This window comes from Mytilus trossulus, chromosome 10 (genome assembly GCF_036588685.1).
Source record: "Mytilus trossulus isolate FHL-02 chromosome 10, PNRI_Mtr1.1.1.hap1, whole genome shotgun sequence".
NCBI classification, from domain to species: Eukaryota; Metazoa; Mollusca; class Bivalvia; order Mytilida; family Mytilidae; genus Mytilus; species Mytilus trossulus.
This window is the reverse complement of record NC_086382.1, coordinates 75,734,863-75,751,047: the sequence shown is the minus strand read 5'-3', so window position 1 is coordinate 75,751,047 and position 16,185 is coordinate 75,734,863. Positions and strand designations below refer to the sequence as shown.

The 16,185-nt window shown below is 31.4% G+C and overlaps 1 protein-coding gene across 1 annotated transcript in view; it reads left to right on the top strand.

Annotated features, from left to right (window-relative positions):
• LOC134686643 (uncharacterized) overlaps positions 1–15,708 on the top strand; it is a 33,050-nt gene extending 17,342 nt beyond the window's left edge. The window contains exons 3-5 of the mRNA XM_063546318.1: positions 13,514–13,625; positions 14,014–14,150; positions 14,808–15,708. Coding sequence (XP_063402388.1) covers positions 13,514–13,625; positions 14,014–14,150; positions 14,808–15,147 — 589 coding nt within the window. The 3' untranslated portion in view covers positions 15,148–15,708. The remainder of the gene's footprint in view (positions 1–13,513; positions 13,626–14,013; positions 14,151–14,807) is intronic.
• Positions 15,709–16,185: the final 477 nt, after the last annotated feature.

The following is a 16,185-nucleotide window of genomic DNA, read 5'->3' as shown; positions in this document are numbered from 1 at the left end:
CACAGATTTTAGCAAAAAGAAGTATATCTCCATCTCCCATATCATTTATATGCTTTTAAATATGCAAATGTGGGGAACGGCCTAAACTGGCAATCTGTTTTTTTAAGCATAACATTGCTAAAGACCATTTTATCCACCTGTGTTATGCTATTTGAAACTTATATTTCCATCAAAAGTACATTTATAACCTGTTAAAGTTTGTTTGATAACTTAACAACTTCAGAAAATTGTGGTAAGTGAAAAAATATTACATTTGATATAAGGCCTCACCCTAATTGAAAACCTCTATTTTTTGGCACAGGCTCATATAAAATTAACTTCTGGCCATTTTTCATAAGTCTGATACATGAAGTATGCTTTCTGTTGCTTTAAATAGATGTTAACTTATACATAGAGACATTAAAAAGTGTTAGTTTTGGTATCTTTTGGTTTTTAGAAGCTCAAATTTGATAGTTTTAATTGTTCTAATTCAACGCCACAATTCAGCACCCAAAATTCAGATATAAAAAATGCCACATTTTTTTATTTGGTATCATATGGCTTTGAAACTTTGTAACCTGTTTTATAATATACTAAGCTTGAATCATGCCAAGTTTTATTAGAATTGGTCAAGTTTTAGGCCCCTAATAGGCCCAAGACCACAATTAATGACCCCGGCTTTTCGTTGTCCACGAATATAGTTCCTTTTAATTAGAGTGTATTTTTCCTTAATTTTTTTTCTTTCCTTTCCTCACTCATTCCTTAAATCTTTTTGGGTGGAAATGAAAGAAGAGAGGTCAAATAAATTTTTGGAGGTTGTATTTTAACTGATTTTGATATGGAATGAGTGATTAGGTCAAGTGCAAAAAGGTGATATTTACAGTTTTCGGAACATCTCTTGACTTGTCAATAGGGGTATGGATGTGTATTGGCTAAATTTGTAAAAGTGATTGCTGCAATCTTTCTGAATTTTGGATATATATTTTGGACTAGGACAATACATTACACACACAAAAAATTTGACAAAAGTGCATGGTGCAATTTTTTTAATGATGCAAAAGGTTATAAAGAAATGATAGAGGAATTAATTGTGGTCTGTGGCCTAAGAGGTGCATTTCAGCAAATTTTGGAATTTTTACTTTGGCATCTTTTCTGAATGATCTATTGGTATTGATTTGTCAAACTATATGAGAAGAAATGATTTTCACTTTCATTTGATAGAAATTTTGTGAAAAAGTCACTTTTCAGGTTAAATGCCTAAAATGTAGCTTTTTCACTTTTTTCACATTTTTTTCAAAAACAGCATGCTTAATTTCTCTCTGACAGTTTTTTTCTGATTTCTATTTGTGTATGTGGTATTTATTTCAGTTGTTTAACTTATTTGTGAACTCTGAACACAAAAAAAAGGAGATAAAAACATAAAATGAGTGCAAAATGTGCTGTTTTAATAGTCTAAGGCTAACGGTCAGTATATGCAGCAGGTGAAATGTGAAGTTCTATGCACTTAAAAGTTGTATTCCAAAACAGATTGCACTGAACCTACATCAAAAACACTTATTACTGGTTGCTTAACCATTTCTGTTTCACAGACTACCTTTACTTTCTTCTGTTGGATAGCTAGTGGTTTAAATATTGGCCTTTTGAGGCTGAAATTTCATTCAGTTTTAAACAGTAAAGTTAATAAACTTTGCATCAGACCATACTGTCTGCATATATAGTTGAAAGTGACAGTCTTGTTACATCCAGGCTCCATGTTTTATCATATCTGAGCACAGATTTTAGCAAAAAGAAGTATATCTGCCATCTCCCATATCATTTATATGCTTTTAAATATGCAAATGTGGGGAACGGCCTAAACTGGCAATCTGTTTTTTTAAGCATAACATTGCTAAAGACCATTTTATCCACCTGTGTTATGCTATTTGAAACTTATATTTCCATCAAAAGTACATTTATAACCTGTTAAAGTTTGTTTGATAACTTAACAACTTCAGAAAATTGTGGTAAGTGAAAAATATTACATTTGATATAAGGCCTCACCCTAATTGAAAACCTCTATTTTTTGGCACAGGCTCATATAAAATTAACTTCTGGCCATTTTTCATAAGTCTGATACATGAAGTATGCTTTCTGTTGCTTTAAATAGATGTTAAACTTATACATAGAGACATTAAAAAGTGTTAGTTTTGGTATCTTTTGGTTTTTAGAAGCTCAAATTTGATAGTTTTAATTGTTCTAATTCAACGCCACAATTCAGCACCCAAAATTCAGATATAAAAAATGCCACATTTTTTTTATTTGGTATCATATGGCTTTGAAACTTTGTAACCTGTTTTATAATATACTAAGCTTGAATCATGCCAAGTTTTATTAGAATTGGTCAAGTTTTAGGCCCCTAATAGGCCCAAGACCACAATTAATGACCCCGCTTTTCGTTGTCCACGAATATAGTTCCTTTTAATTAGAGTGTATTTTTCCTTAATTTTTTTCTTTCCTTTCCTCACTCATTCCTTAAATCTTTTTGGGTGGAAATGAAAGAAGAGAGGTCAAATAAATTTTTGGAGGTTGTATTTTAACTGATTTTGATATGGAATGAGTGATTAGGTCAAGTGCAAAAAGGTGATATTTACAGTTTTCGGAACATCTCTTGACTTGTCAATAGGGGTATGGATGTGTATTGGCTAAATTTGTAAAAGTGATTGCTGCAATCTTTCTGAATTTTGGATATATATTTGGACTAGGACAATACATTACACACACAAAAAATTTGACAAAAGTGCATGGTGCAATTTTTTTAATGATGCAAAAGGTTATAAAGAAATGATAGAGGAATTAATTGTGGTCTGTGGCCTAAGAGGTGCATTTCAGCAAATTTTGGAATTTTTACTTTGGCATCTTTTCTGAATGATCTATTGGTATTGATTTGTCAAACTATATGAGAAGAAATGATTTTCACTTTCATTTGATAGAAATTTTGTGAAAAAGTCACTTTTCAGGTTAAATGCCTAAAATGTAGCTTTTTCACTTTTTTCACATTTTTTTCAAAAACAGCATGCTTAATTTCTCTCTGACAGTTTTTTTCTGATTTCTATTTGTGTATGTGGTATTTATTTCAGTTGTTTAACTTATTTGTGAACTCTGAACACAAAAAAAAGGAGATAAAAACATAAAATGAGTGCAAAATGTGCTGTTTTAATAGTCTAAGGCTAACGGTCAGTATATGCAGCAGGTGAAATGTGAAGTTCTATGCACTTAAAAGTTGTATTCCAAAACAGATTGCACTGAACCTACATCAAAAACACTTATTACTGGTTGCTTAACCATTTCTGTTTCACAGACTACCTTTACTTTCTTCTGTTGGATAGCTAGTGGTTTAAATATTGGCCTTTTGAGGCTGAAATTTCATTCAGTTTTTAAACAGTAAAGTTAATAAACTTTGCATCAGACCATACTGTCTGCATATATAGTTGAAAGTGACAGTCTTGTTACATCCAGGCTCCATGTTTTATCATATCTGAGCACAGATTTTAGCAAAAAGAAGTATATCTCCATCTCCCATATCATTTATATGCTTTTAAATATGCAAATGTGGGGAACGGCCTAAACTGGCAATCTGTTTTTTTAAGCATAACATTGCTAAAGACCATTTTATCCACCTGTGTTATGCTATTTGAAACTTATATTTCCATCAAAAGTACATTTATAACCTGTTAAAGTTTGTTTGATAACTTAACAACTTCAGAAAATTGTGGTAAGTGAAAAATATTACATTTGATATAAGGCCTCACCCTAATTGAAAACCTCTATTTTTTGGCACAGGCTCATATAAAATTAACTTCTGGCCATTTTTCATAAGTCTGATACATGAAGTATGCTTTCTGTTGCTTTAAATAGATGTTAACTTATACATAGAGACATTAAAAAGTGTTAGTTTTGGTATCTTTTGGTTTTTAGAAGCTCAAATTTGATAGTTTTAATTGTTCTAATTCAACGCCACAATTCAGCACCCAAAATTCAGATATAAAAAATGCCACATTTTTTTTATTTGGTATCATATGGCTTTGAAACTTTGTAACCTGTTTTATAATATACTAAGCTTGAATCATGCCAAGTTTTATTAGAATTGGTCAAGTTTTAGGCCCCTAATAGGCCCAAGACCACAATTAATGACCCCGCTTTTCGTTGTCCACGAATATAGTTCCTTTTAATTAGAGTGTATTTTTCCTTAATTTTTTTTCTTTCCTTTCCTCACTCATTCCTTAAATCTTTTTGGGTGGAAATGAAAGAAGAGAGGTCAAATAAATTTTTGGAGGTTGTATTTTAACTGATTTTGATATGGAATGAGTGATTAGGTCAAGTGCAAAAAGGTGATATTTACAGTTTTCGGAACATCTCTTGACTTGTCAATAGGGGTATGGATGTGTATTGGCTAAATTTGTAAAAGTGATTGCTGCAATCTTTCTGAATTTTGGATATATATTTGGACTAGGACAATACATTACACACACAAAAAATTTGACAAAAGTGCATGGTGCAATTTTTTTAATGATGCAAAAGGTTATAAAGAAATGATAGAGGAATTAATTGTGGTCTGTGGCCTAAGAGGTGCATTTCAGCAAATTTTGGAATTTTTACTTTGGCATCTTTTCTGAATGATCTATTGGTATTGATTTGTCAAACTATATGAGAAGAAATGATTTTCACTTTCATTTGATAGAAATTTTGTGAAAAAGTCACTTTTCAGGTTAAATGCCTAAAATGTAGCTTTTTCACTTTTTTCACATTTTTTTCAAAAACAGCATGCTTAATTTCTCTCTGACAGTTTTTTTCTGATTTCTATTTGTGTATGTGGTATTTATTTCAGTTGTTTAACTTATTTGTGAACTCTGAACACAAAAAAAAGGAGATAAAAACATAAAATGAGTGCAAAATGTGCTGTTTTAATAGTCTAAGGCTAACGGTCAGTATATGCAGCAGGTGAAATGTGAAGTTCTATGCACTTAAAAGTTGTATTCCAAAACAGATTGCACTGAACCTACATCAAAAACACTTATTACTGGTTGCTTAACCATTTCTGTTTCACAGACTACCTTTACTTTCTTCTGTTGGATAGCTAGTGGTTTAAATATTGGCCTTTTGAGGCTGAAATTTCATTCAGTTTTTAAACAGTAAAGTTAATAAACTTTGCATCAGACCATACTGTCTGCATATATAGTTGAAAGTGACAGTCTTGTTACATCCAGGCTCCATGTTTTATCATATCTGAGCACAGATTTTAGCAAAAAGAAGTATATCTCCATCTCCCATATCATTTATATGCTTTTAAATATGCAAATGTGGGGAACGGCCTAAACTGGCAATCTGTTTTTTTAAGCATAACATTGCTAAAGACCATTTTATCCACCTGTGTTATGCTATTTGAAACTTATATTTCCATCAAAAGTACATTTATAACCTGTTAAAGTTTGTTTGATAACTTAACAACTTCAGAAAATTGTGGTAAGTGAAAAATATTACATTTGATATAAGGCCTCACCCTAATTGAAAACCTCTATTTTTTGGCACAGGCTCATATAAAATTAACTTCTGGCCATTTTTCATAAGTCTGATACATGAAGTATGCTTTCTGTTGCTTTAAATAGATGTTAACTTATACATAGAGACATTAAAAAGTGTTAGTTTTGGTATCTTTTGGTTTTTAGAAGCTCAAATTTGATAGTTTTAATTGTTCTAATTCAACGCCACAATTCAGCACCCAAAATTCAGATATAAAAAATGCCACATTTTTTTTATTTGGTATCATATGGCTTTGAAACTTTGTAACCTGTTTTATAATATACTAAGCTTGAATCATGCCAAGTTTTATTAGAATTGGTCAAGTTTTAGGCCCCTAATAGGCCCAAGACCACAATTAATGACCCCGCTTTTCGTTGTCCACGAATATAGTTCCTTTTAATTAGAGTGTATTTTTCCTTAATTTTTTTTCTTTCCTTTCCTCACTCATTCCTTAAATCTTTTTGGGTGGAAATGAAAGAAGAGAGGTCAAATAAATTTTTGGAGGTTGTATTTTAACTGATTTTGATATGGAATGAGTGATTAGGTCAAGTGCAAAAAGGTGATATTTACAGTTTTCGGAACATCTCTTGACTTGTCAATAGGGGTATGGATGTGTATTGGCTAAATTTGTAAAAGTGATTGCTGCAATCTTTCTGAATTTTGGATATATATTTGGACTAGGACAATACATTACACACACAAAAAATTTGACAAAAGTGCATGGTGCAATTTTTTTAATGATGCAAAAGGTTATAAAGAAATGATAGAGGAATTAATTGTGGTCTGTGGCCTAAGAGGTGCATTTCAGCAAATTTTGGAATTTTTACTTTGGCATCTTTTCTGAATGATCTATTGGTATTGATTTGTCAAACTATATGAGAAGAAATGATTTTCACTTTCATTTGATAGAAATTTTGTGAAAAAGTCACTTTTCAGGTTAAATGCCTAAAATGTAGCTTTTTCACTTTTTTCACATTTTTTTCAAAAACAGCATGCTTAATTTCTCTCTGACAGTTTTTTTCTGATTTCTATTTGTGTATGTGGTATTTATTTCAGTTGTTTAACTTATTTGTGAACTCTGAACACAAAAAAAAGGAGATAAAAACATAAAATGAGTGCAAAATGTGCTGTTTTAATAGTCTAAGGCTAACGGTCAGTATATGCAGCAGGTGAAATGTGAAGTTCTATGCACTTAAAAGTTGTATTCCAAAACAGATTGCACTGAACCTACATCAAAAACACTTATTACTGGTTGCTTAACCATTTCTGTTTCACAGACTACCTTTACTTTCTTCTGTTGGATAGCTAGTGGTTTAAATATTGGCCTTTTGAGGCTGAAATTTCATTCAGTTTTTAAACAGTAAAGTTAATAAACTTTGCATCAGACCATACTGTCTGCATATATAGTTGAAAGTGACAGTCTTGTTACATCCAGGCTCCATGTTTTATCATATCTGAGCACAGATTTTAGCAAAAAGAAGTATATCTCCATCTCCCATATCATTTATATGCTTTTAAATATGCAAATGTGGGGAACGGCCTAAACTGGCAATCTGTTTTTTTAAGCATAACATTGCTAAAGACCATTTTATCCACCTGTGTTATGCTATTTGAAACTTATATTTCCATCAAAAGTACATTTATAACCTGTTAAAGTTTGTTTGATAACTTAACAACTTCAGAAAATTGTGGTAAGTGAAAAATATTACATTTGATATAAGGCCTCACCCTAATTGAAAACCTCTATTTTTTGGCACAGGCTCATATAAAATTAACTTCTGGCCATTTTTCATAAGTCTGATACATGAAGTATGCTTTCTGTTGCTTTAAATAGATGTTAACTTATACATAGAGACATTAAAAAGTGTTAGTTTTGGTATCTTTTGGTTTTTAGAAGCTCAAATTTGATAGTTTTAATTGTTCTAATTCAACGCCACAATTCAGCACCCAAAATTCAGATATAAAAAATGCCACATTTTTTTTATTTGGTATCATATGGCTTTGAAACTTTGTAACCTGTTTTATAATATACTAAGCTTGAATCATGCCAAGTTTTATTAGAATTGGTCAAGTTTTAGGCCCCTAATAGGCCCAAGACCACAATTAATGACCCCGCTTTTCGTTGTCCACGAATATAGTTCCTTTTAATTAGAGTGTATTTTTCCTTAATTTTTTTTCTTTCCTTTCCTCACTCATTCCTTAAATCTTTTTGGGTGGAAATGAAAGAAGAGAGGTCAAATAAATTTTTGGAGGTTGTATTTTAACTGATTTTGATATGGAATGAGTGATTAGGTCAAGTGCAAAAAGGTGATATTTACAGTTTTCGGAACATCTCTTGACTTGTCAATAGGGGTATGGATGTGTATTGGCTAAATTTGTAAAAGTGATTGCTGCAATCTTTCTGAATTTTGGATATATATTTGGACTAGGACAATACATTACACACACAAAAAATTTGACAAAAGTGCATGGTGCAATTTTTTTAATGATGCAAAAGGTTATAAAGAAATGATAGAGGAATTAATTGTGGTCTGTGGCCTAAGAGGTGCATTTCAGCAAATTTTGGAATTTTTACTTTGGCATCTTTTCTGAATGATCTATTGGTATTGATTTGTCAAACTATATGAGAAGAAATGATTTTCACTTTCATTTGATAGAAATTTTGTGAAAAAGTCACTTTTCAGGTTAAATGCCTAAAATGTAGCTTTTTCACTTTTTTCACATTTTTTTCAAAAACAGCATGCTTAATTTCTCTCTGACAGTTTTTTTCTGATTTCTATTTGTGTATGTGGTATTTATTTCAGTTGTTTAACTTATTTGTGAACTCTGAACACAAAAAAAAGGAGATAAAAACATAAAATGAGTGCAAAATGTGCTGTTTTAATAGTCTAAGGCTAACGGTCAGTATATGCAGCAGGTGAAATGTGAAGTTCTATGCACTTAAAAGTTGTATTCCAAAACAGATTGCACTGAACCTACATCAAAAACACTTATTACTGGTTGCTTAACCATTTCTGTTTCACAGACTACCTTTACTTTCTTCTGTTGGATAGCTAGTGGTTTAAATATTGGCCTTTTGAGGCTGAAATTTCATTCAGTTTTTAAACAGTAAAGTTAATAAACTTTGCATCAGACCATACTGTCTGCATATATAGTTGAAAGTGACAGTCTTGTTACATCCAGGCTCCATGTTTTATCATATCTGAGCACAGATTTTAGCAAAAAGAAGTATATCTCCATCTCCCATATCATTTATATGCTTTTAAATATGCAAATGTGGGGAACGGCCTAAACTGGCAATCTGTTTTTTTAAGCATAACATTGCTAAAGACCATTTTATCCACCTGTGTTATGCTATTTGAAACTTATATTTCCATCAAAAGTACATTTATAACCTGTTAAAGTTTGTTTGATAACTTAACAACTTCAGAAAATTGTGGTAAGTGAAAAATATTACATTTGATATAAGGCCTCACCCTAATTGAAAACCTCTATTTTTTGGCACAGGCTCATATAAAATTAACTTCTGGCCATTTTTCATAAGTCTGATACATGAAGTATGCTTTCTGTTGCTTTAAATAGATGTTAACTTATACATAGAGACATTAAAAAGTGTTAGTTTTGGTATCTTTTGGTTTTTAGAAGCTCAAATTTGATAGTTTTAATTGTTCTAATTCAACGCCACAATTCAGCACCCAAAATTCAGATATAAAAAATGCCACATTTTTTTTATTTGGTATCATATGGCTTTGAAACTTTGTAACCTGTTTTATAATATACTAAGCTTGAATCATGCCAAGTTTTATTAGAATTGGTCAAGTTTTAGGCCCCTAATAGGCCCAAGACCACAATTAATGACCCCGCTTTTCGTTGTCCACGAATATAGTTCCTTTTAATTAGAGTGTATTTTTCCTTAATTTTTTTTCTTTCCTTTCCTCACTCATTCCTTAAATCTTTTTGGGTGGAAATGAAAGAAGAGAGGTCAAATAAATTTTTGGAGGTTGTATTTTAACTGATTTTGATATGGAATGAGTGATTAGGTCAAGTGCAAAAAGGTGATATTTACAGTTTTCGGAACATCTCTTGACTTGTCAATAGGGGTATGGATGTGTATTGGCTAAATTTGTAAAAGTGATTGCTGCAATCTTTCTGAATTTTGGATATATATTTGGACTAGGACAATACATTACACACACAAAAAATTTGACAAAAGTGCATGGTGCAATTTTTTTAATGATGCAAAAGGTTATAAAGAAATGATAGAGGAATTAATTGTGGTCTGTGGCCTAAGAGGTGCATTTCAGCAAATTTTGGAATTTTTACTTTGGCATCTTTTCTGAATGATCTATTGGTATTGATTTGTCAAACTATATGAGAAGAAATGATTTTCACTTTCATTTGATAGAAATTTTGTGAAAAAGTCACTTTTCAGGTTAAATGCCTAAAATGTAGCTTTTTCACTTTTTTCACATTTTTTTCAAAAACAGCATGCTTAATTTCTCTCTGACAGTTTTTTTCTGATTTCTATTTGTGTATGTGGTATTTATTTCAGTTGTTTAACTTATTTGTGAACTCTGAACACAAAAAAAAGGAGATAAAAACATAAAATGAGTGCAAAATGTGCTGTTTTAATAGTCTAAGGCTAACGGTCAGTATATGCAGCAGGTGAAATGTGAAGTTCTATGCACTTAAAAGTTGTATTCCAAAACAGATTGCACTGAACCTACATCAAAAACACTTATTACTGGTTGCTTAACCATTTCTGTTTCACAGACTACCTTTACTTTCTTCTGTTGGATAGCTAGTGGTTTAAATATTGGCCTTTTGAGGCTGAAATTTCATTCAGTTTTTAAACAGTAAAGTTAATAAACTTTGCATCAGACCATACTGTCTGCATATATAGTTGAAAGTGACAGTCTTGTTACATCCAGGCTCCATGTTTTATCATATCTGAGCACAGATTTTAGCAAAAAGAAGTATATCTCCATCTCCCATATCATTTATATGCTTTTAAATATGCAAATGTGGGGAACGGCCTAAACTGGCAATCTGTTTTTTTAAGCATAACATTGCTAAAGACCATTTTATCCACCTGTGTTATGCTATTTGAAACTTATATTTCCATCAAAAGTACATTTATAACCTGTTAAAGTTTGTTTGATAACTTAACAACTTCAGAAAATTGTGGTAAGTGAAAAATATTACATTTGATATAAGGCCTCACCCTAATTGAAAACCTCTATTTTTTGGCACAGGCTCATATAAAATTAACTTCTGGCCATTTTTCATAAGTCTGATACATGAAGTATGCTTTCTGTTGCTTTAAATAGATGTTAACTTATACATAGAGACATTAAAAAGTGTTAGTTTTGGTATCTTTTGGTTTTTAGAAGCTCAAATTTGATAGTTTTAATTGTTCTAATTCAACGCCACAATTCAGCACCCAAAATTCAGATATAAAAAATGCCACATTTTTTTTATTTGGTATCATATGGCTTTGAAACTTTGTAACCTGTTTTATAATATACTAAGCTTGAATCATGCCAAGTTTTATTAGAATTGGTCAAGTTTTAGGCCCCTAATAGGCCCAAGACCACAATTAATGACCCCGCTTTTCGTTGTCCACGAATATAGTTCCTTTTAATTAGAGTGTATTTTTCCTTAATTTTTTTTCTTTCCTTTCCTCACTCATTCCTTAAATCTTTTTGGGTGGAAATGAAAGAAGAGAGGTCAAATAAATTTTTGGAGGTTGTATTTTAACTGATTTTGATATGGAATGAGTGATTAGGTCAAGTGCAAAAAGGTGATATTTACAGTTTTCGGAACATCTCTTGACTTGTCAATAGGGGTATGGATGTGTATTGGCTAAATTTGTAAAAGTGATTGCTGCAATCTTTCTGAATTTTGGATATATATTTGGACTAGGACAATACATTACACACACAAAAAATTTGACAAAAGTGCATGGTGCAATTTTTTTAATGATGCAAAAGGTTATAAAGAAATGATAGAGGAATTAATTGTGGTCTGTGGCCTAAGAGGTGCATTTCAGCAAATTTTGGAATTTTTACTTTGGCATCTTTTCTGAATGATCTATTGGTATTGATTTGTCAAACTATATGAGAAGAAATGATTTTCACTTTCATTTGATAGAAATTTTGTGAAAAAGTCACTTTTCAGGTTAAATGCCTAAAATGTAGCTTTTTCACTTTTTTCACATTTTTTTCAAAAACAGCATGCTTAATTTCTCTCTGACAGTTTTTTTCTGATTTCTATTTGTGTATGTGGTATTTATTTCAGTTGTTTAACTTATTTGTGAACTCTGAACACAAAAAAAAGGAGATAAAAACATAAAATGAGTGCAAAATGTGCTGTTTTAATAGTCTAAGGCTAACGGTCAGTATATGCAGCAGGTGAAATGTGAAGTTCTATGCACTTAAAAGTTGTATTCCAAAACAGATTGCACTGAACCTACATCAAAAACACTTATTACTGGTTGCTTAACCATTTCTGTTTCACAGACTACCTTTACTTTCTTCTGTTGGATAGCTAGTGGTTTAAATATTGGCCTTTTGAGGCTGAAATTTCATTCAGTTTTTAAACAGTAAAGTTAATAAACTTTGCATCAGACCATACTGTCTGCATATATAGTTGAAAGTGACAGTCTTGTTACATCCAGGCTCCATGTTTTATCATATCTGAGCACAGATTTTAGCAAAAAGAAGTATATCTCCATCTCCCATATCATTTATATGCTTTTAAATATGCAAATGTGGGGAACGGCCTAAACTGGCAATCTGTTTTTTTAAGCATAACATTGCTAAAGACCATTTTATCCACCTGTGTTATGCTATTTGAAACTTATATTTCCATCAAAAGTACATTTATAACCTGTTAAAGTTTGTTTGATAACTTAACAACTTCAGAAAATTGTGGTAAGTGAAAAATATTACATTTGATATAAGGCCTCACCCTAATTGAAAACCTCTATTTTTTGGCACAGGCTCATATAAAATTAACTTCTGGCCATTTTTCATAAGTCTGATACATGAAGTATGCTTTCTGTTGCTTTAAATAGATGTTAACTTATACATAGAGACATTAAAAAGTGTTAGTTTTGGTATCTTTTGGTTTTTAGAAGCTCAAATTTGATAGTTTTAATTGTTCTAATTCAACGCCACAATTCAGCACCCAAAATTCAGATATAAAAAATGCCACATTTTTTTTATTTGGTATCATATGGCTTTGAAACTTTGTAACCTGTTTTATAATATACTAAGCTTGAATCATGCCAAGTTTTATTAGAATTGGTCAAGTTTTAGGCCCCTAATAGGCCCAAGACCACAATTAATGACCCCGCTTTTCGTTGTCCACGAATATAGTTCCTTTTAATTAGAGTGTATTTTTCCTTAATTTTTTTTCTTTCCTTTCCTCACTCATTCCTTAAATCTTTTTGGGTGGAAATGAAAGAAGAGAGGTCAAATAAATTTTTGGAGGTTGTATTTTAACTGATTTTGATATGGAATGAGTGATTAGGTCAAGTGCAAAAAGGTGATATTTACAGTTTTCGGAACATCTCTTGACTTGTCAATAGGGGTATGGATGTGTATTGGCTAAATTTGTAAAAGTGATTGCTGCAATCTTTCTGAATTTTGGATATATATTTGGACTAGGACAATACATTACACACACAAAAAATTTGACAAAAGTGCATGGTGCAATTTTTTTAATGATGCAAAAGGTTATAAAGAAATGATAGAGGAATTAATTGTGGTCTGTGGCCCTTTAACACAAGGAAGCTATTAAACCAATAGTTCTAAGTTGCGTAGTTATCCTTTCGACAAAATTATTATATGATATAGGACCATAAGTGTAAATCACATCCTATTTTATTATGTCTCATTTTCTTCTTTTTCAACATTGATCTCTTTGAGGTAAGTATTATATTCAGACTCTGTCATATTATTTTTTATTTTAGTGTAGAAAATGCAGCAGTAAAGAATTTCACCGATTATCTCCGCAATGTTTCTTGGTCGTATGGTGATTGTGGAAATGATATGTTAATATTTATTTCAAGAGAACTTAAAATGGTATGTATTGTCTTATTATATAGCCCCATTGAAATCTTTCAGTGCTTGTTTCGATTCGATAGCAAATACTTTTATCTTGGATGAAACAAAAGTTTTGTTAATAATATACATTATTTATATCAATAGATCATGGTTTATATTGTTCCGATAAAATTGAGAATGGAAGTGGGGAATGTGTCAAAGAGCAAACAACAGCCGAGGGTCACCAACGGGTCTTCAATACAGAGAGAAAAAAGACAAGAGGCTCCTGGCTTGGGACAGGTGCAACAATGTGGAGGGGTTATTTGTTTATTTGTTGAATCACATTGAATCCTATTGAATATGAAAAATGGCAGGTCAAAACTATAACACAACTATAAACGATGAAAAACTTTTTTAATAATTTCAGGTCCAAATAACAGCTGGTAAAATGATAAATGAAATGTTTGGTAAGGAATGCTTACTTAAACTTCAAACTGAAGCAGAAGTTTTGATAAAGCAAGACAAAATAGCACCAGGATTAACTCATTTGATTTCAAGATTCAGGTAAACTCTCACTTCTCCTTTAACTCAATGTTTCTTATTTCTTCTTTGGGAATTACTGCCTAAAGATGAGAATAAAAACAATACGTTAAAAGACCAATATTCATTTTAGATGCTTGTTTTCCTCTTTTTCATATTATACCTCTTATAACACTTCAATATAACGACAATATCACAAACAAATTTTAGGACAACATTATATAATGATAACACAAAATTTGCTGGTTTCTAAAAGAAACGTCGGAACATGATACAGATAAGAGTTTATAATAGAGAATCTACCAGAGCTGATATGTACTCGTACGAGATAAAGACGTGAAGAAAAATATACATATGAAGTTAGCATTTTATGGAAAATAGGATAGTAAAAACAAGATGTTTAATTAAAGTATACAACACGATGGCAAGGAAGAAAAATATGGAAAATAGAAACATCAGTCCACAAAACACGACAAAGAATAATAAATATTGAGGGGAACGAATCTCACTAAAACTGTGAGGCGAACTAAAGTATTCTACCTCTTCAAATAGCGACATTCATCTCTCATAAACACTCGTGTGGCAATGTTTTGAATAGTATTGTTCAATTATTTTACAAGTGTTATATTTATAGGGATATCAACAAAATTCAACATACTAACACCTGTCTTTATGTTTCAGGCAAATGTTCAAATCAAAGTCATGTGACATACCAACCCAAGACAGCCAAATAAATACTGCGTTAATAGTCGTCCTAATTACTGTAGGAATACTGTTCCTCGTTTGTATTTTCTCAGTGGTTCTACATCGACAAGGTCATTGTCAAAGGTTAAACACATATCGTATTAATCTTCCACCAATTACAATTCGCATACGTAAACCTCGTAAACACCACAAACACCACCATCACCACCACGACGACCATCACGAAGGGAGGCGAGATAGTGAAGCATCGCATTCTGGAGAAGAGTTACAACCGATGTACACTGTAGATGATATTAAGGAAGGATTATCTCAATAAAGTTCAGTTAACATTGAGAAAGGCAAGACGTTCGAAATGAATGACGGTTAATTATTAGGAAAGGAATAACAGTTTAGAAAAGTAGCATCTGACATTGAAACAAAACATTGGTCAGTTAATCCTAAAAGTCTTGCTCAAAGGATCAAAGAAACTTTACCTCGTCATATTGCCAATGTTATGTATGTTTTAAGTCCAACTATAGCAATATAGGTACTACTTTTGAGATTAATACACTCCTTATCGTCTCTGTAAAGACGATAAGGACTGTACTGGACAGTTCACTGGATAAGTCAAATAATGACCTCTTTTTATATATACTTCAATTGTCATTTTTAGCCCTTTTTATGTAAAATATACTGTCTCTTTATTTTGTTTTACTTATAAACGAAGAGTGAGTTACCTGAACTAGTGAAAAAGTAAACTAATATAAAATATTGATAACAGCATTGTATGGTTCTGAAAACCTAATTATATTAAGGAAAAGGAATTTTTCATTATTATACACCTGTTTCCCATTATTTCATGTCATAATGGAAAACATTTTTTTGTGTGTGTTTTATACTTCCTGTATATTTCCTATTCTTGTTCTATCATTTGTTTATTATATCTATAACAGTTTTATATGTTATGTTTCTATCATATTGTATATAGAACCTAAACTGCATACAGTTGTATACAATTGTATTCAATTTGTTTTTTTTTAATTAAAATAATATAAATTGAGAGGGATCGAGTAAGACATTAAATTTTGGATATGGTACGTTTCTGTGATGTTAGGAATCGAAACGGCATTTGGAAGGCTATATAATTTACCGGAATTTCGGATAGACTGTGGGATTTTTAAAGAGTCGAAATAGGATGGACAAATCATATAAACCCGAAGTCAAATATAATGCCAACCCAAACGAAAAAACAGACAATCCTACATTGAAAACAACGTTCCAAACTTTGGTTGCGTTGGATAAAACCGCAATTTTTAGACGTGTGCGTACAAAACAAAAATATTGGAAGAGGGGTCTGAATACAGCGCGTACAACA